Source organism: Mauremys mutica, chromosome 7, assembly GCF_020497125.1.
Source record: "Mauremys mutica isolate MM-2020 ecotype Southern chromosome 7, ASM2049712v1, whole genome shotgun sequence".
In the NCBI taxonomy this organism is placed as follows: Eukaryota; Metazoa; Chordata; order Testudines; family Geoemydidae; genus Mauremys; species Mauremys mutica.
The window spans coordinates 87,155,982-87,177,633 of NC_059078.1; the positions used below are offsets into that span (position 1 = coordinate 87,155,982).

General features: G+C 46.9%; 2 protein-coding genes across 21 annotated transcripts in view; one reads left to right on the forward strand and one right to left on the reverse strand.

The window, feature by feature from the left end:
* CDH23 (cadherin related 23) overlaps positions 1-21,652 on the reverse strand; it is a 529,883-nt gene that overhangs the window by 78,803 nt on the left and 429,428 nt on the right. The window lies entirely within an intron of this gene.
* The window catches only part of VSIR (V-set immunoregulatory receptor), a 46,152-nt gene that overhangs the window by 17,837 nt on the left and 6,663 nt on the right, over positions 1-21,652 (forward strand). Inside the window, exons 3-5 of the mRNA XM_045025475.1 lie at positions 587-643; positions 5,186-5,293; positions 17,708-17,735. Of these exons, the coding sequence (XP_044881410.1) occupies positions 587-643; positions 5,186-5,293; positions 17,708-17,735 (193 nt within the window). The remainder of the gene's footprint in view (positions 1-586; positions 644-5,185; positions 5,294-17,707; positions 17,736-21,652) is intronic.

A 21,652-nucleotide genomic window follows, 5' to 3' on the forward strand; every position in this document is an offset into this window, starting at 1 on the left:
ATATTACTTTTCCATGCAAATAATTACTGTCATTGCCACAGGGATGTTACACAATTGCAAACAGGCAGTTAAGAGATCTGGGTGGTCAAGAATGGGTGCAGTAATCCATGGGATCACAACTGAGAGGAAATCTGGCTGTCACTAGACAATCCATTAAGATGTGGGCCTCACGGCAAAATCATTTGAGAATCCCTGGTACAATTATTTTAACTTGCACTTGTACACATTGCTAGTGGCAAATGTGTAGTGCTACATGCTGGTGGCAAATGACACATTGGTAGCTTTACCACTAGCAATTTGTACTGTCATATCCCAAATGTGTGTCAATAAATCCTATAGACCACATCTTCTCTCTGCGCTGTAGGTGGATTAGATGGAGGGCAGATCAGAAATAGCAGCCATAACTAATTGTTATTGCCATTTTTAAACCCTAGCTGATTCTCTCTCTGTCAAAAAGAAAGACAACTGAAGCAAAGTTAAATGTAATTCCTTGTTTAAATTTTAAGTAGGATTTTCTATCTGACTTATTACTGGATGAGAACTGAATCCCAGGAGATGTAACCAATTCTTCTCTTTAATTCCGCAGCCAGAGAAGCATTTCCAAACTGCACATTTCATCCTGGTGCCAGCAAAGACAAAGAAAGTAAGTGTTCTCTATAATGCCCTGCTTATTATCCTGTTTTATGTATTTTCCTAGGCACAGGTGTTCATTTTACACATTTGCATTTCAGACAAAACCTGGACAAAATAATCCAGCTGCAAGAAAAACTCCAGTTAAATCCCTGGGAGGTTTATTCCTTAGCTTCTACACAGTAATAGCCATTGGGACATTGTGTAATCTGCAGGACGGTTGTGTCCTAGGTTCCTGGAATCTCCTCAAGCCCAGACTCTCCATGCAGACTACAAACTCACTCAACGGAAATCACTCATAGCACATACTGAGAGAATTAGGGTTATGAAACAAAGCATGCTGGGCCAAATTCTCTGCTGGTGTAACTATGGTTCCATTGACTACACCAATCTACATTAGCTGAGCATTTGGCCCTGAGGCTTTATTGTGGCTGTATACAACTGCTGGCTTTCACTGCATGATTGTACACACAGTCCTAACTAACCTCCCAAAGCTACGTCCCAGCATGCACATAAAACCTGGGATAAATTATTTGGGGGTGGTCTTGCCTGTTGTTGCAAAGTCCTGGTGAAGAATGTGGAGAGGGGTCTTCCCAAAACAACAGATAGGACAGCAGCGCTTTCCCCCTTCTCTGTGTTCCTGTCAATATCCCATCATGTCCATTCTAACTCCTGGTCGGCATTCCCTAACCCCACACCTGAAGCCATATCCAGCCATTTATTTTTACACAGAACTCCCTCATTTATTTCATGGAGATTTCAGTCTGTGGATCAATGGCAGGATCAGGCCCCACATGGCTAGTTGAGTCTAATGTGAAAATGCTGTAGCTATCATACTTTGTGGCCCTCCAGCTATTTTCTGTTTTGCCCCTTCCTCCACATCAGTGTATTTTGGAATGTTTTCTGGATGCTCACTTATTCACGCGTAGTGGTTAATATTTCTGCAGCACCAGGGATGTGCATGGTGCTTTACAGAGAAATAAAATACAAAGGCCCTTTTCTGAGGAGCTTATGATACAAAAGAGCTGGAACTATCTTGGGAGTAATTCATTGTGGTTGATTGGCTGGACTGGTTTACCATCACCCAGTGATCTGTGATTGCTGGTCCAGGTCCCAAACTGCGCAAGCAGTGAAAGTAGGAAGTGAGCCATTAGAAAGAGGAATTCTGCAGCGCGCTGTTCCGCGAACTACCCTATGCAGCGCAACCACACAAAAGGCCTGGATGGAGTAAATACGAGAGTCCAGTTCAGGGAAACACAGAACAGAAGTCTGAGATTTAACTGCTACTGCCACAAGCAGAGAATTGAGCAGTGAATTATTTTAGAGAGCCGAAGTGTCAGAGAGAAACCTTTTCCTGTGTGATACCATGAAAACTCTGTTACTATCCTGAGACTGAGTCATCTCTCTTCTGACACAGAAACTATTTTAATTTGAAAACATACGTATCTAAAGAGGAAATCCAAATCTCACATGAGTGATCAGACCCATACCTCACATTAGTAAATAACCTATTTATGCACCTAAGTGCCAATTTGAACCCTCAAATGTGGTGTCCTGAAAAGGATGTCCACATTAAAAAATGAGGCCTCTGTGTTAATACAGATGGCTTCCCCTCGGGTACAAGTTACTTCTCCTTCCAGTTTTAGCCTCGTGCCCTAGAACATTGCAGAACTGGTGCTTATGCTAAAGGACACCATCAGACTTTGCAGCAGTGTTTAACACTGGGCAAATTCCAATATCAAGCACCAAAAGGCTAATGGAAGCCAAGGGACTACTTGTTTGAATCTGACTTTAAATCCCACTGTCAGGCAGAATGCATTCAAGCACAGTCCAGCATCCTGCGGGGGGAGGGGGGGGGAGAGGGAAGCATCAAATTGGATGCATAGAGCAGTTCCAAGGAAAACGTCACTTACCCCTTGTGCTTTTCAGACCTTTTTTTTTTTTTATCCTGTCATGTCATTCTGAGTGTTGAACCACCGTGTGCTTTGCAATTACATCAGTCACAGGCCTGATGCCTTCACTTGTCATCCTTTGGATTGGGAGATAGCAAATCAAAGCCTCTGCTACTTGTCTCTAGTGGCTGTGGAAAGGGATATGAAATATCCCATGGCACTTTCCAGAAGAGAGGGAATAATCACCAATGTGCCCTAGCCAACATTCTCTCTCTCAACAGGGATCTAATGTCCTGTGGGTTTGAGCTGTTGCTGGGCACAAAAATAGTTCATCTGTTTGTCCCTGCAGTCACTAAACTCCAGGTATCTAACTTTTTTTTTTTTTTTTTACAGATACCTTGAGACTGGAAGATGCTATGTAAAACTAAACTCTATTCTGCAGCACAGCCCCCGCCCCCACCCAGAATTCTTAAATCTGCAAGATGATGCTAATTCTGAACCAGATGCTATAGAAAGAAATCTGGGAAATCATTGTCCTACTGAAAATCTGTTTATACTGAGTTCAACAGAATCATGCGCCAGTAATACATTTGGCTGCATACTGATAAGATCACCTATCAAAATCCTGTTCTGACCCATTTTAAAATAAACCTGACTTCTCAGGAAGAGGAGTCAGTCAGGGAAGGGTCCCCAGTGACAATAGGAGATTCTTTTTTCATTTTTTTTAAATGAATTAATTTCTAGCCCTCATAATTGTGGAGAAAGGTTTGAAAACATGACCCATAAAGGCTCAAGAACCAGAATGCTAATAAAAATAACTTCACTTATTATTTTTAAACCACACTCATGATCTTTGGGCCTGACTCATGGTTTTTGAATGCCTGGAGTCGGCAGTACTAAATATATTCTGTGAATTTATAGTACTGCAACGCCAGGCATTAAAAAACCATGAGTCAGGTCCAAAGATCATGAGCCGAATTCAGACCTAGAGAAAATAGAAGGAAATCTACTGATTTCAGTAAACTTTAACCCTTGCACAAGAGCTGAATATGATCCATTTAGAATTAAATATATTCTGTACTCTAAATAAGGATAATGTAATCAGAAACCTCAAAAATATACACCAACTTCATCAAAAATCTCCTTTCTGTCACATTGCCTGAAATCAGTTCTAAATTTGCCAGAGCATTCATACCATTATACCACTCAGGTATATTTAGCCCAGATCCTGATGTTCACTTGCTCGATATGTTCCTCTTTGTTATAAGATGTTCTCAGCAAGAATGGTCTGCACAGCTTGAAAATGCATTGCTTTCTGCAGCTAGCCTCCCACACCCTTGATCATTTGGAATATCAGCATCAGCATGATCCTCCTCCCTTCTTCTGAATCTCTGGGCATTCCCAGAGAAGATGCATCAAATCTGCTCTCGCTTTTCTGCAGGTCCAATGAATGCCACTGACTGATTCTGAATCATATGCAACTTGCTGGGTCACTAGCCAGTCCTGAAAGGAATCTTTTGCTGAATTAACTCCAAACCTACATCCCAATCTAATTACTTAATATTTTTGCACAATCTCTGCCTATCAATTCTGCAGCTCACATATCTGTCCTGACTTACTCCCATTACATTTGCTGAACTTGCAGTAAATTTCATTAAAAAATTACAAAGGCCAGAGATCAGATCTTTAGCTTCCACAGAAAATCAAGAAAATTCCTTAGCTGGATCTGGGTTATAAAGTTCTTTCCAGTATACAGTCAGTTTACTTATTACTGCCCATAACTGTAACTATTGCTAGTGGTCCTGTACCTCTTCCCCATATTAAAAACAACACCAAGCTATATGACTGAAGACATTTTTCCACCACAGTATGTTGACATACAGCTGAATGATGATTTGGCTAGTGAAGACAAAGAGTGATTCATTTTTGTTAGCTGACTGGGGGTCTGATCCCACGCTCATTGAAGTCAATGGGAGTCTTTCCACAGTCTTCAATGGACTTTGTATCAAGCGTCTTATCACTTATTAAATAATTTTCTACTTGTATCTGTAGTACAGCTGGGACTGAACAAAACCCATGTATCTGAGCACCCTTAGAACTTGGAGAAGTTTGGTTTGGGAACCAAATTTCATGGCTTAGACCCAGCTCAATTCTATAGACAGAAGAAATAATGCCACTCGCTACTCCTCCAAAGCAATGTCAAGCCTTCTGTTATAAGTTTGATGAGTTACCCAGGTTTCATAGGAGTAATGGTAGCATGCTTTCATGAGACTTCTGGGAGCATCAGTATCACAGAATGCTTCTGGCGTATCTTGAGAAAACCAGTACATTCTGGAGGATTTCACAGACAGGAAACGATAAATTAAATCTGATTTCAGTGCTAAATTCCCTCATTGGCCTGTTTAGTGGGTATTCAGTACAATGTTTTGCACATTGCTTGTTTTTCATTCTTGCTTTGCACTTTATGTATGATGGGAAGCCTGAACCCACAGAACCTTTTCCTTTTTACTCTTGAATGCCTCAGCAGATGAGAGGTTCCTGAGTATTAGAACTAGGAGTTTTTAACTGTTCATTCAGAAGAGAGCCTGACTTTAGGCCATGCAGTTTGAAACAGCTCTCACTGGCTCACTTAGTTCACCTCTGGCTTCTTTGTTCCGTTTCAGACATCACAGCAGCTGCGCTGGCAACAGGAGCATGCATTGTGGGCATTCTCTGCTTGCCCCTCATCCTGATCCTCATCTACAAGCAGAGACAAGCAGTCAACACCAGGCGTATGTATCAAAATATTCCCATTCCCTCACTCCTTCCCTTCCTCACTTTTATTTCAATATCTCACTGAAATGATTAGCATTAACTGATGTTGGGATAATGTCTTTGTGGGTTCTCTCTCTTAGTCGGTTATTGCTAGAACCTTTCATGAAGAGGACACGACACTCAGAAAGCCCTAATATCTGCACCAATGCAGGAATAAGTCAGCTCTGTCATTGAGCCTGTCAGGGGTTGAACTGACATTAGCTGAATGATCCCTGTCAATATTAAAGTGTGCTGTGTGGCTAAACACCCTCCCTGCCCCCTCCAGTGAAAATGTATCCATTAGCCACCTGTGTGCATAAACAATCAGGCCCTCTGAAGCCATTTTCATATTGCCCATAGGACGCATTCAGGGCTAGAACAGGCAAAGGCTCATTACCAAGTCCACAGTGATGTACTAAGATGTGGACTGTGAGACACAATGACTTGGGCATCAGGAAGAGAATTCTGGTCACCACATTATTAGCAATGGATGTCACTCATCCTAGACCCATATTTATCTCTGTTCCACACAAGCTTGTGTATTCTTACTGCTTCTTACTGTAATTATACATCAGAGTGTAAGCAGAAACAAGTTAAAAATGGTGGGAAACCAATAAAACCTGGGGGAGAGGAACACATCCTCACATCTCCTAGTGGTTGCATTTGTGCAAAAGAAATGCTAATTTGCAACTGTGGTTATGGAAAGCTGCACATACTGTATGTTAAAGAACTACAGCTCATCAGTTTCAGCTTCCTCCTTTATAGCTCTGTGCTGTGGCCTTCATTATGTAACTCTGTTAAGCATCCTAAAGGCCAGCATTACACAAATGGGTTTTAGCAAGCTATCATATACGAAGAGCAGGCTGTCTAGCCTGGAGAAAACAAGCTAGTTTACATAAATCTCTTGGGGATTAGTGATGGGATAGGGAACACACATTGAGGCAGGGCAGTTTAATAAAACTGTAAATATGCAACAGCATGTTTTAAAGTGTGCCTGGGCGTGGCAGGGTACTTTGATTACATGACACCAATTCTTGGTCACATCAGATCTCTTACACTGTTGCATCAACATTTGCTGAAATATAATGTTAATTTTTTTAACTCCATAATTTGAGCTTCATTATGTGACAGAAATAGCTTTTCTAGTCTGCTTTTCTTCTACTCAAGTGATTGAAAAAATTAGTTACTACTATAACTTTCTTTAAAAAAAACCAAAACACTCCCTATATTCCACATTCCTATGGCAACAGAATCCCAGAGGAATGTCTCCTCCCTCCCACCCCCTCCAGCCCTAGGAAAACATGTAGCTCCAGGGAGGAGTTGGAACCCAGGCAAGGCCCTGCTCAGACTCTTCTAGGGCTATCACTCATTTTAATGAGTGACAGGGCCGCCCAGAGGGGGGGGCAAGAGGGGCAATTTGCCCCAGGCCCCGAGCCCTACAGGGGCCCCCACCAGAGTTTTTCGGGGCCCCTGGAGCGGGGTCCCTCACTCGCTCCGGGGTGCGCGGCAAACTCTTGCGGGGCTGGGCGCAGGAGCTTCTGCCGCTACTGGTCTTCGCCGGCGGGGGGTCCTTCCGCTCCAGGGCGGAAGGATCCCCCGCTGGCGAATTACCGCCGAAGACGGAGCGGGACCCGCCGCCGAAGTTCAGCTCGGTCTTCGGCGGTAATTTGGCGGCGGGGGGCCCTTCCGTTCTGGGACCCGCCGCCGAAGTGCCCCGAAGACCCGTGGCGGGGGCCCCCCTCCGCCGAATTACCGCCGAAGACCGGGCTGTGCTTCGGCGGCGGGTCCTGCTTCGGCGGTAATTCGGTGGTGCGGGGGCCCCCGCCGCGGGGTCTTCGGGGCACTTCGGCGGCGGTTCCAGGAACGGAAGGGCCCCCCGCCGCTGAAGACCCCGGGCCCCCGGAATTCTCTGGGCGGCCCTGATGAGTGAACAGAAAGAGACACCACCTTCTGTTGTGGTCTGGGCTTAAATTCAGCCCACAGGGCTGAAGCCTCGAGCCCCGAAAGCTGTGTGAGGGGGATGGGGACTTTGAGAAATAGCTTATGAGAGAATTTAAACCCTGGTTGTGGTGACATTTCATCAGTCCTTGGGAAACTGTATAGTTTCTCTGAGCCAGTGGGTAACTATGTAGCTCTGACTACAATAAATTAGAGAAGTGATTTGTGTTGCACAATCTGGTGAAATGTAATTAGTGAAATATAGCAGCAAGTTTCAACATCGATTTCTAGCTGAAAGGAGGGGCCTGTGTTGGTGCTTCTGTACCACTATGTCAATAACCCTGGTGTAGCAGGGTGCTGGTGCAAAGGCACCTAATTAGCCCCTGCTCAGCCAGCCCCAATCAGGGGAAATAGATTGGGGCTGGGAAGAAGTCTGGTGCCTGGCCTTTAGAACTGGCTGCACCTGTGGGCCTGAGGGTTCAAGGGCTATAAAGGCTGGCTGGCGGCCAGAAGAAGGGGGAATGGCCAGGGGAAGGTCAGTCTCCAGGCTGAGGGCAGACACTGTGTAGGAGAGGAGATTGTCAGGCCTGCAAGCTCTGTATATAGTATATCACTGGTGGTGGGAGAACTTGTGTAAATAAAGCCGTGGGTGCTGCAGAACTAGAAGCCTCTCTGAGCTTTACTGGGGCAGCCAGTGGAAGAGGGGTGGGCAGAGGACTTGTTACTCTGCCCACAGGAGTTACTGCCTGCCACATGGAATACTGCCCTGTGCACAACTTGAGGTTGTTTTAAAGGGAATGGAAAAGCAAAAATGAACATTGAGTTAACAGAGACTGATTTGCTGAATGTCGCAGCTAACCAGGCTGTAGGGAGTGTTTGGTACAGAAGTAAGTTTTATGTATTTCAGTACCTTTTCTCCTGTTTCTGAAAGATCCTGATTTACTGGACATATGCCCCAAAATGTGACATCAACAAATACCAGAAGTCTGACTGAAATCAATGCCAGCCATGCTTGTTATGATGTCACAGAACAATGCATTCTGGGATATAGTCATTGAACCAAGAAATATTATTAGGATTTGATAGGGGTGGGATGGGGAAGAAATGAATTTGAAAAGATTAGCTTAAAATTTATTTCTTTGCTGAATGCTCCCCCACAATCCTGCTCCATTTGGGACTGAAATCTGAGTTTAACTTGGGTCAACTTTTGCTTTGCAAGCCACCTTTAAGCAGAGGTTCAGGAGAAATGGTTGGCAGCAATGACAGAACAAACTGACTCGGGGAGGGGTCTTGTGATGAGTATAGCATAAATACTCCTCACAAAACAAGGCAGTATGAATGCTCATCCACACAGGCCTATGGTTAGCCATGTAGCATACAAAGGCAGAATGTAATGGACATGCACGCATACTGCAGGCTAAAGAGGGGGCAAACATTTCATAACTGGGCAATAGACAAATGTTGCCACCTTTCCTGTATGCACATTGTCCACAGAACACAGTGCAATCTCCCAATTGCTCAACATTAGTCAACAGAATTCTCAGGGCCCGATAGCCCATTGCCCTTGTGTTGGTGCATAACAGGCAGAGGCCACCTGTGTGGGAGAGGGAGCCTTCCCACTCCCATACAATTACAGTCACTGCCATTGGTAGGAATCAGAAGGACTGCTTCTTCTGTGTGCTCCCAGGGAGATGCAGCATCCCAAAGGGAGAACGGGAAGGCAGAAAGGAGGCAGGGCCAGGAATGTGCACTCTCACTGAACTGCGAAAACCAGCTACTACCATCTTGAGGAAATTTGGGGCTGAAAGAATCTTAGCAAGTTAGAGGTTGTACAAAACAAATTAATAAGGAGAATGCTCTGCCTCCCAAACAACATTTCAGTGTCTTACTCAAGGCAGGGGTAGGGGAATGTGAATCAACAACAGCAGCTTCCAAAGTCATGTCTGGAGGAACAGTTCAACAAGATAAATTCTCTAAAGTCCCTCTGTGCACCTGTGAGTCTGGAGTAGAAACATGCCTCCGCAACTGTCCTTTGAGGGATTGTGGCTCTGCACAGTCCCCCATGCATGGCAGTTTTACTCTAAATGGTAAAACTTAGCTCTTGTTCTCTAGTATGTTCAGTGAGAATTTGTTGTTCAAAATCCTTTTTGTTTTGAATTAACACATAAGGGCACAGATACCAGGGTGACAGGCCCTATGGGATTATATCAGGGTGGGACTATTTACAGTCTGACAGACAATTTTTTTCAATGGTCTAAAATCCACATGCATATCCCGATTGCTTTGAAATTTGCTATGCTTCATCAGGGTTCTGGGTAGAGTTAGTGTTCAAAGTTTGGGGTCATTTGGGCAAGGGGCTCCAGAGATACAGCTCTTCTTTAAAAAAAAAAGGCATCAAGATTTACAGCTATTACAGCTTGCACACACCTGGAGCTCAAACTATGGCTCTGATCCTCCCAAAAAGATAGCGCCTGTTCAGTTTTGATCTCAGTTAGTGTCCGGTGCCCACTGTCCTGCAATATTTTAAAAGTTATTCAAGGTAAAAGTTGGCTTGACAGTGTGGCTCAAATTAAGTTGAAGAGCCAGAGAAAGTCATTTGAGAATATGCAGCAGGTCTGGTGCTCTGGTGGTGGCTGAAGGTGATGTGCTGTGGCCAGTGATGAGCTGCCAAAATATTAACAACCGGTTCCCTCCTCCTCACCCCACGAGGGAGTCGTGCCCCCCCGCCTCCCGGGACCCCTGCCCCATCCACCCCCCTTCCCTGTCCCCTAACTGCCCCCCTGCCACCCCATCCAACCCCTCCTCTTATTCCTGATGGCCCCCCAGGACCCCTGCCCCATCCAACCACCTCTTCTCTCTATGCCTGACTGCCTCCCACCACCTCATCCAACCCCTTCTCCTTCCTGACTGCCCCGCAGGACCCTTGCCCCCATTCAATCCCCCTGTTCCCTGCCCTCTGACTGCCCCGACCCCTATCCACTCCCCCACAACGCACCGAACACCCTCTCCCTGCCCCCTGCCCCCTTACCACACTGCTTGGGGCCCGGACCGGTTCTGCTCCGCCGGGACCGCAACTGGTGCCCTGGGGCTCGACTCCCCGGGCCGGGCCAGGCCGGAGCCGCTCAGCTGGCACCGGGACCGGTGCCGCGGGGCCCGACTCCCCGAGCCGGGCCGAAGCCGCTCGGCCAGTACCAGCCCGAACCGGGGGCGCTCAGCCAGAGGCAGGGGGAGCCAGACTGGACCGTGCGCGCCGTGCCTCCCTAGAGCTCTCCGCGTGTAACCCCCCCCCCACTGCCCGGCTTACCTGCCTGCTCCTTGTTTCAGCCTTCCCACGAACATTTGATTCGCGGGAAGCAGGGGAGGGGGAGGAGAAGGAGGATGGAGCATTCAGGGGAGAGGGGGCGGTGAGCTGGGGCCAGGGGCCGGGTGGACAGCTGCCCGAGCCTTTGTTAAATTTAAAAGCTTTTTTAGAACCAGTTGTCCTGGAACAACCGGTTCTAAAAAGGCTTCTAAATTTAACAACCGGTTTCTGCGAACTGGTGCGAACCGGCTGGAGCTCACCACTGGCTGTGGCCACTGAACCTGAACTACATTCATGTACTGGGAGGCTGAGTCATGCCTTTGGCAGCATTCTGAGAATATTTTGTTTGACCCAAAACAATTTTCCCCCCAACTTTTCAGTTTGGTAAAAATGTCAAAAAAAATTTCATTTTGGGTCAGCCTGAAACTATTTTTCAGTATGGTTGACAAATAAAAAAAATAAAAAATCACACAGTTCTATACACAGGTGACCCACAATGACACCCCTTCACTAGCACCACTTTCTTAAAAAAACCCAAACCAACAACAATAAAAATTCACTGCCCAAAAACTTAATTAATACAGACTTAAGTTTGACTGGCAATATCTCCTACCCTTGCAGAACGTCAAAGTTAAGGTGCATGCCCTGGCTACCACACAACCTCAGTGCTGCCCTCCGTTAGCTGGCAATGGCTCAGTAAGGGTGGTACCACAATAACTAGATAGAAGGAATGACTCAGGCAGCTCCTGCTAGTGAGTTTCATTGTGGGAATACTCATGAGAAAAGAGCACAGAGGGGTGTGTACACAGCCAAAGCCAAATGTTCTAAAATCCAAATGAATCATTTGGAATTATCAAGTTTCTTCCACCTCCACCACACTCTTACACAACACACACTGAACATACATGACCACATGCCTATAGGCATGAAAACATTTGCACACAGACCTTCACACATGTGCAGCATATACGTCTGTACCCATACACAGCCAGTTCACACATGCAGTAACTATGTCCATACAAGTATGCACAATACCTACTGGAGTTGTATGAACTTGTGCATATATACAAGTGTATTAACAAAGTTTTACTGGATGAGGCTCTCTGGAGACCTTTGTTAAAATTCCCTCCCCTCCCATTTAAAGGGAGGAGTGAGATGATTTCACTGTCTGTGAATGAATTCACCATCCCTGCCAGAGGTAACTAATTCCTGGGGCTTATAAAAGTACTTCTGAAGAGCAAGGATTCTGAAATTGGAATACATCAGACTGCACCAAGTGTCAAGTATTTTTTTTGTTTTAAATCTCAGAGATTATATCCCCTTGATATCTCATTAGGCCTTTAGTCCCACCTTTATTACCTATATGTTGCTCAGGAGCAGAGTACAAATATTTGTAGTATGTGCGTTTAATATAAAGTGTGCTTGTCAAGAGGTGTTGCATTTTCAGTGTGATCATGAGAAAGGATGTGTGTGTGGTTTTTTTTTAAATGGGAAACAAACAGATTTCCCTGTCCTGCACCACTATTTTTCGCACGGCCATGCAACCAGGGGACATGAAGTTTACCACAGGCTAAGGACATAAATATTTTAGGATCCCCTTATTAAAATATTACCAGCATGTGCGCAGATAAATGCATGGCCAACCTTAGGGAAAATGACACTCTGGGAGAATTTGTATTTTGGTGCTATTTCTTTCAGTTTGAGAACAGCAGTGTGGAGCGCAGGGAGCGAGGATCAACTCCTGGCACCGGAGCCCGGCTGAGCTGCACAGGGCAGAGTTTCTGAGCCTGGGGGCTTCCCATGCCATACCCCCCCAGGCCACCTAACAGGAGGAGAGCAGGTGTGCAGGCATGGGCAAGGGGACCCAGTGTCTGGCCTGCTGGCTCCTCAGGGGCAAGCTCTGCTGCCTGCCCCTTCACACCAGCCTGGCAACTGTGGTTGGCATTGGCTCCAGCCCCTGGCCTGCCCGCACTCACCCCTGCTCTGGCAGCCCAGGCCTGCCAGCTTGTGGCACTTGGAAGGCACCTCCCTGGCCCTGTTGCCCACCTGTAAAGTCGGCCCTGGGTAAATACATTGTATAGAGCATCGTTTCTCAAACTGGGGTCTGTGAGAGTACTCCAGGGTGTCTGTGGCCCCTGCTGATCAACTCCTCCCCCTCCCTCCCAGTGCCTCCTGCACACTGGGGAACAGCTGTTCAGTGGCGTGCAGGAGGTGCTGGGAGAGAGTGGGAGAAGCGGGGACAGGGTGTGCTCAGGGGAGGGGGTGGAAAGACATGGGAAAGAGGAGGGGCAGGGTGGAGTGGTGGCAGGAAGAGGTGGGGTGGGGCCTGGAGCTGAGCGGGGAACTTGAGGGTCTGCAAAAAATTGTATATAAAAATGGGGGTCCTCGGGTTGCTAAAGTTTGAGAACTGCTGGTATAGAGCATGCACCCAGCATAGGCGCTGACTCCATGGGCGCTCTGGGGCTGGAGCACCCATGGGGAAAAATTGGTGGGTGCAGCTCCCCGACCCGCCTGCCCCAGCTCATCTCCACCTCCACCTGCTCCCCTGAGTACGCTGCGTGCCCGCTTTTCCCCTGACTCCTAACGCTTGCACCGCGAAACAGCTGTTTCACACGGCAAGAGCTGGGAGGGAGGAGGGGGAATGCGGCACGCTCAGGGATGAGGCGGGGCCAGGGTGGGGATTTGGGGAAGGGATCCAATAGGGGCAGGGAGGGGGCAGAGTTGGGGTGAGGACTTTCAGGAAGGGGTTGGAATAGGGCAGTGATGAGCTGCCAAAATCTTAACAACCGGTTCCCTATAAAAAGTTCTGATTTAAAGGGCGGAGGGGAGCGGGGGAGGGGCCAGGGGAGAGATCCTCGTCGGGCCGGGGACGACTCTGGCCAGCCCTGGAGCTTGCAGCAGCCCCCCCACCACACCCCTTGCTGGGCCATTCAAAAAGCGGCAGCAGAACAACTCCAGAGCTCAGCTGAGCTGCCCAGCTGGTGCCAGCGGCTGGCCACGCTGCAGCTGGGGGGAAGCGGGGGAAGGGCCGGGGGAGCCTCAGTCTTCCCAGCTGGGAATCCTGGGAGCAACAGGATGGTCCGGCCCATGGACCAGAGTTCTTTGCCCACCCCCTGGCCCTTTAACAACCGGTTCTCCACGGAGGTCTAATTTTAACAACCGGTTCTTGAGAACCTGTGGGAACCTGCTCCAGCTCACCACTGGAATAGGGGCAGGGAAAGGGTGGTGTCGGGGTGGGGCCAGAGTGGGTGCGAGCACCCACCAGCACTGGGGAAAGTTGGCGCCTATGCACCCAGGTACAAACAAGCCTGCAGTAGCCCAGCTGCAACCTGGTTTCGCATTGTGCTAACTTCAGAAACGGAAGCTCCTCCTTCCCCTTCTATTAAGTTTCAATCCAGGATGGCCCCACTCTTCAGAACTAACAACACAGTAAGCCACAAACATGAGGGCCTCTCATTTCCTTTGAGTTCAAGAGGTGGCAGCTGAACACTGGAGACTTTAAGATCTGAAGATGTCAATGAACAAAAACAAAAAAAAAAACAAAAAAAAACCCCACGACTGTCGTACTGCAGAATATTCCTCCTCTTCTCCCCCTCCTAAACTGGTTTTATGTTCTGTGGAGTGAGGGGAGGAAGATCAGGACATGAGTTGCCTTCCTCAGGCCTTGGCTACAGTGGCACTTTACAGCACTGCAACTTTCTTGCTCAGGGGTGTGAAAAAAACACCCCCGAGTGCTGCAAGTTACAGTGCTGTAAAGCGCCAGTGTAAATAGTGCCGCAGCGCTGGGAGCTAATCCCCACGGGGAGGTGGAGTACCTGCAGCTGGCGCGGCGACTACACTCGCACTTCAAAGCGCTGCCGCGGGAGCGCTCCCGCAGCAGCGCTGTATGGCTGCAAGTGTAGCCATAATCAGAGGGGAAAAATCTGCAAGCCTGGGCAATGCTCCAAGCAGTTTATTTATTTGTGCCTAAAGTGTGTGCAAGCCCCGTTCTGCACACCTCCAACCCACTCTGTATGCAAAGATTCCCCCTTCACTCCAGTGCAGAAAATCAGGATATTAAATTGGATCCCGACAAATGTAATCTACTCTTTCATTCTTGGACCTGCATTTCAACCTGTCCCTTCCCATCACTCTCTTTATTCCAGGCTTTCATTGAGCAGGGTTTCCTTCTAGCCACATTGATACTTAGCACAGCATCATGTCTTTCTCAACAAGTGTGGCTCAAATTCTCTTACAAAGCTGGCGCTAATCCCAAAGCCAGAAGGGGTCACATGACAGCAATGCGTACACTCCTCTATGCTAGGGCAGGGTAAGGGGGAGTGACAGACGTCTCAGGTCACTCCTGAACATAGATCTTCCCAGCAATGGCACTGATGCAGGGTCATGCTGTTGTGATAGCAGGTGAAAATACGGGCAACAGCTGCACTGTAAATTACCCACTGGAGTTGAGATTCTTCAGAGATGGTGAAAACAATAGTTAATGCTGATGAATTTTGCATCATGGAAGTAGAGCACAAAACTTTCAGGGTTAATACTAAATCTGCCTGCCACAGTCCACTCCTACAAGCCTGCAGAACACTCACTGAATGGAAGATCAAGGCCTGGAATGGAATGGGCAGGATGGGGCCCAGGAGTCAGCCCACTTAAACTGAGAGAGGAGAATCGATCGACAGATTGGAGAAAGGGAAGGATAAGAGCAATGAGAAATGAACAGGGAAGAGGCACAGAAAGCTAGACAAAAGGAGACATAGCAAGAGAGAGAAACGAGGAGGAGAAACAGAGAAATACTGATTGCTCTTATGACAAGGTAGTATAGTTGTTACACTTGATGTATAATGAAATCCACTCCATTTTCATTGCACTAAGAAATTACAGTCATGAAATAATCTGCAGAACAACCAAACATCACTCTTGCTCTATATTTACTGCGGACATTTAACCACGTGTAAATGTCATGCCAGTCAGGGGCGGCTCTATGTATTTTGCCGCCCCAAGCATAGCAGTCAGGCTGCTTTCGGCAGCATGCCTGCGGGAGGTCCGCTGGTAATGCGGATTTGGCGGCATGGCTACGGGAGGCCCACCGGTCCCATGCCTTTGGTGTCCCCACTGCCGAAACTGCGGGACTGGCAGACCTCCCACAGGCAAGCTGCCGAAGGCTCCCTTACTGCCACCCTCAGCAACCAGCAGGCCACCCCCTGTGGCTTGCCGCCCCAGGCATGCGCTTGGTGTGCTGATGCCTGGAGCCGCCCCGATGCCAGTTTACAACAGAGGAGCTCCTCTACTCACGGCTTTATGGAAAAGAGACCTTTTGTTGGGGCTTTGTCGCAGGAACTGAAAGCAACATCAAAAAGCAACAGTACATTTGTGACAAAAACCTTCTGAGGGAGCGAATGCTGCTTCAGAAGGCAGCTGTGTGTCAGCAAAGTGAACGTCAGTCCCAAGAGAGCTCTCTGCAGTTTGTACAGCTTGCCTTGCACATCTACCTGGCCACAATGCGCAGAGCCTATACAGATGTGACACGCAAGGGGCACAGAGGGTGAATTCTCCCATAAAATTGGCAGAGTCGGCCAAGCATCTGCTCTGTTGATGCTACTATGATCTGGAAACTAAACAGTAGTAATAGTCATGGTACTAGTCCTAATATTACTACTATTAATAGGGGTGATGCTGAAATAACTGATGTTGAAGTCAACTTTATTAACACTAATACTGACTTTACTAACATTGGGCCAATTCTGTAGTCCAAACTCAGACAAAACTCCTGTTGATGCCATGAGCCCGTTGAGAGCATGGCCAAATTGTGAGACTCCCTCACCAATGGAAGAACAAATACTGTAAAATGCAATTGCCTTGAAAAGATGGCTCTAATTGGTACAGTTGAGCGCCAATGCGGCTGAATCAGAATTTGCTTTGATTTAGTTTTCCTAAGGAAATCAGCAGCTGTGCTGTGTTTGCACAGAGCATGAACTGCATACACCCACCCTAAGAAATCTGAGCACATTACAAAAATCAAATCCAAAACAAAATGCCAGAAAGCCCCCCAATATTTAGAACGTCCACACAAGAATCATCATGGGTCACTCTCCTTATCTGGATGTTTTCTATTAGGACAACCTTGTTACACGGCCCACAGAAAGTGCTGTGTTCAAAGGTTAACACCAAAGAAACTCAGCGGTTTATACCTGTCTGTGCCTGGATAGCAGAGAGTTCATGCCTTCTGAAAGGGGCACCAGCAAGCTTTGGAGAAAGGGTTCATGCATTATGAGCCTCTCTTCTCCTCTGGAGTCCTACTTTCAAAACATGATTGAGATCAGAAGCACAATGAGAGCTTGGAGATCTCAGGCTGCTCCATAGCAAGTATCTGTTGCGTTTACAAGTTGACAGGGTTCCTCCTCCTCATGACAATGCAGAGTCGAAATCCAAGAAAGCTCTGCAAGTCAGACTCAAGGTCCATTAGTAAAGCTGTAGGAAGACGCAGGAGGAGCTGCAGGTCAGTGTTGTGTCAGTGGGATAAAAAGGCCCGTGCTATGCCTGCTTCCACTTTTATTCATCTTCAAAACATGTTAACGAAGAAGGCAATGAAAGAGGAAAAAGGAGACAGCTCCTGGCAAGCTCCAGAGCATTCAATTTGGTATCCATTTTCCAGATGAATTGGCAGTTTCCGTTCCCCTAGTCCAAACCACCAAATCACAGATTTATGAGAACAGAAAAAGTTGCACAGGAAAACAAAACACAAGCTAATCAGTGAAGAGGAAAGGAAAGGAACGTGAGGACTTAACCGCTTGTGTGCTGCGCTTTGGAGCACCTCATTTCTATTGTATTGCATTGCCTATTGCTTCAGTTTCAGCAATGCATTCTGGTCACCATGGCCAAGGCTGGAATAGGTCCCCACACTTAATCCCTTCACTACTGATGGAATGTGCCCATGTCCCAGCCTTTTGTGTGTAACATAGAACTCTATATCTGACACCTTACATGAGAACCCTGGGCAACTGTCCCAGTCACAGAGCAGCAAGAGCGCTCACCTTTAGGGGGAAACTATGCAGAGGAATTTCTGAATTTGCAGCATTAATATTTTTGCCATGCAATTGACTGTAAATAGCAACAGTTGTTTTTTATTACTATAATAAAACATTTTTTTGTCTTTTCGCAGGTGCTCATGAACTTGTAAGAATGGAGAGGTGAGGAAATCTTAAGTCTTTCCATTTTCCACTAGCCTGTTCATGCTCCCTTCCCTCCTTGTGACCCTGGAAGTGGCCTGCTCTTCCTCTCCTTCCTCTGATAATGACCTAAACTCTAACTTGGCAGACTGCTAGTGACTCTGGGCTGTACTTACCTCCTTAGCACAGTGGTAGGGATGATGGAGAATGCACATTTAGATAACTGCCCCACTATCACAAACTTCTACTTCCTCTTCCCAAATGGAAACTACCTACTTCTTTTTTAACCCTGTCATGTGAGAGTCGGAGTCTCCCTGCACCATGGAGGCTCCCAAATCCCCACTGCTAAGGCTTCAAGGTATCCGTTCTATGCCTGTTGTTCCTACTGGCGTCAGATAAAATATACAGAGAATGAGATGTCAAGGACATGTGAGACTCCAGGCTCCAGCACAGTACAGTGGCTTGGCTGCTGGACCAAACGGAAGGGAGAAAAGGAAGAGGCATGGGAGTGGTAGGGGGAAAATGAGGACAGAGGGGGAGCCACGGAATGTGAACACCATTAGCAGTAGTGCTGACTCTCACAATTTCATCACGTCTCTGGTGATTTTGGGTGTTGTTTTTTCTTTTTAACCAAGGCTGCCAAAATGGCCACCATCTCCTATTGCTGAAGCCAGCATGATGGCCACCATTTCCCTACAGTCTATCTGCATGTGGCAGCTAGGCTGCTCTTCATAACATTGGCTTCCAGCTCCCATTGTTTCTTCCAGTGAGACTGAACTTAAGCCATGCCCACAGGCAAACCCGCTACCGCTCCGTAGTTAAGGGAGCTGGCCAGGACACAGGGAATATAAGGAGTGGAAGAGACCCTGTGAAAGGTGAATGGGGGAAGTGAGGAGGAGCAGGGCACTGGGGGAGCAGGAAGAAGATTTAGGGGATGCAGGAGGATGCGAGAAGCAGGAGGGAGGCCCTGGAGGTGCAGAGGATAGTGATGGGCATGGGAATGGAGGGGATAGACTCGCAACTCCCTCAGTCTGGGGGCAGTGGTGGGGAAGGGGAGTCCTATTGAGCAGCCAGGGGAAGGCAGTGTTGCCAAGTCTTGTGGACTGATCTGGAGTCACAGGATTTTGGCACCTGCAAGAGGAGCTCTTTCAGTGACCCGAGAAGCCCCCTCAATCCTGCAGTTTTCAGGGCTGGGCATGTGGGCAGAGCTCTGTGCAAGAGCCTCAGGACTGGGGACACAGATCTGCTCCACCACTGGGACCTGCCTTCAGGTATGTCCTTATAGCAGAGTGAGGGACCTGGGGCAGTGGGAGGCAGGGAAATGGAGCTGCTAGGACCCAGGCAGAGGGGAAACCTAGGGGCAGGGGAGGAGAGCAGTCAGGTGCTGCTGAGTCCCAGCTGGAGAAGTCCTGGGGCAGCAGGAGTCAGGGAAGCATTGCTGCTGGATCACCAACAGGAATTTGATAGCAGTTCCCCTGTCTTAGGGGTGAGGAGTGGGTGAGTGGAGTATACATCTGAGCAGTGGGGATAGGAGTCCATTTGTGTTCATCAAAGGTTGACTTTTCAACCTGAAATAACAACACACAGACTGGCAGAGGAATAGAGACGAATTTTAAAAAAAAAAAGATTACAAACTATTATTTGATTTTTTTTAAAAAATATCATTGTTTTGGGTGCTCTGACTCGAGATTTTTTATCTCTTGTGTTTGGCAATACTGCATTAGGCTGTGGGAAGAATGAATTACAAGGAACTGGGGTCACAGAGGCATTGTTGACAATAGATATCAGTTGTGTCTTCCTCTTGATCTGTTACTAAGCCAAACTATATTCACCACCTATTACAGAGAATGGTTGACGTCTTGATCTGCAAGAGGAGTAAATACAGTATCCACCCAATCTACCTTTTACTTTAATTCTTGCTTCCTGGCTTTTCATTTTGAACTCTGGTAGCCTGAGGACAGCATTCTCCACCCCCAATCTCCTACATGCAGAACTCTCCAACTACCCTTCATCTGGCCCTGTGCCAGATTTCCTACTTTTTCATTTTAAAAGTCTCATCAACTTAGCCAGACAGGCCTTGACTAAAAGGCTAAACCTGTTGCCTGCCCTGTTGAGCTGTTTCAAGCAGTAACTGAAACTGGCAGGATAAATCAGAAACTGAAATAAGAATGCAAATTAACCTTGGTTTTGTTTATTGACAGTGATGGAACCTCAAAGGACATCTGGCCACTTTGGCCTTAAAATAAACAACACATAGTGGAGGAAACATTTAAATGAAAATTTAACATTTATGTAACCCACATACCTCCTGGGTGTGGTGTTCTGTTCTATCTAGTAGCACCAGAGCGCTTAGAGAGAGAGAGAGAGATAAAATGAGTCTGCTCTACAGCCTTGGCTAATAGTCAGTTGGTTTTTTGCTCATGCGGTAGGGGCTCATGCACTAAGCTCCAAAAGTCCCAGGTTCGATCCCACCCACTGACAATGGGGTCTGTTGGTATTGCACTTAGTTGGCCTGTAATCCTCTGTAGCTGTCTTGATTGTTAATAAGTGCTGAAATTCAGTTAGCTAATCACAGCACAAGACACCCTAGGGAGCTATGCGCTTTCTTTCTTTCTTCCCAAGGGATAGCATCGCATGTGGAAGGAACTGGAAAGCAGCTTAGGGTTGAGGTTGATATCGGGGGTACTTTTAGCAATCACAAGCGTGATGAAAAGATATTCAAATTGGACCTGATGAAATGTGAAATTCCATTTGATCAGTAACGGCAAGGGAGGGTTAAAATTACTATTTTCCTTCTCTCCTGGTCTGCAAAAGAAAATTAATTTACAAATTTCTCCCCGTATTTCAGTGCTTTATTACACTGTATTTGTAGGGGCTGCCCTGCCCCTCTCTTTCAGGTCTTATAAACTGCCCTCATTTATAATACCAGTAATTGCAAGAACTGCTCAGCTGCATTTCCTGGTTGCTGATGGTGTTCAGGTAGCTTGTGTTAGCATTTTATATTGCTAGAAAGAGGAATCAGGGCCCTTATAAATATATTATACCTAATCTAGGGTCAACTAGAGCTTCATGATTGTGATTATGCTGCATGCTATGGTCATTTGGAACTTTTCATTATCAGTGGAATTAGAATTCATATCCTGGTGCTCCAAAGACTCAGGATCCCACAACTTGAGCTAAAGAAAAATCTCCTTTACCTGTTAGCAGTGTTGGGTCCATGACAAACATAAAATAGAGTTTCAATTCTATTGGGTATCTCAGGATGTACCTACACTGTAGCGCTGCCTACTAACTAGTGTGGCATTGCAGGCACTCCCTGCCTCAGTTTCCCTTCTCTCAAGGACAACTCCACACAGTCCAAAAAGGGGCAAGACAAAATTTTCCTGCTGGGGTTCTAGTTTATTAAATACAAATCAACTTGAAATAAAGTCTTTCCCATTGGTCTCAGGGACATGCTCAGCCTTCCTCTTTAGGGCCTGTATCTCTGGAAGATCCTCTCCGTTAGGAGAGTTTCTTTCTCTATAAGCACCAGCAAACAAGGGGCTAGCAACCCTGTGACATACCTTCCCCCAGCAAATCCAACCTATACTGAAATGTGGGCTCAACAATGGCTAATGGTTGGTCATGTTCTCCAGCCAGGAGGGTGACCAGATGTCCTGATTTTATAGGGACAGTCCCGATTTTGGGGTCTTTTTCTTATATAGGCTCCTATTACCCCCCATCCTGTCCCGATTTTTTATGAGGCCCAGGTGCTCATTATTCAATTAAATTTCTAAATGGACTAGTTCCCTTTACATTTGATTATCATGGTAACCTGGGCCCAGACTCCCCTTAAAGGTGCCAGTGACCCCATGACAAGGGTTATACCACTTCTCATTATATTGTTTTTATTGAGATCCTGCCTCCTTCAGAATCATGGTTTCCCTCCAGCAAGATCC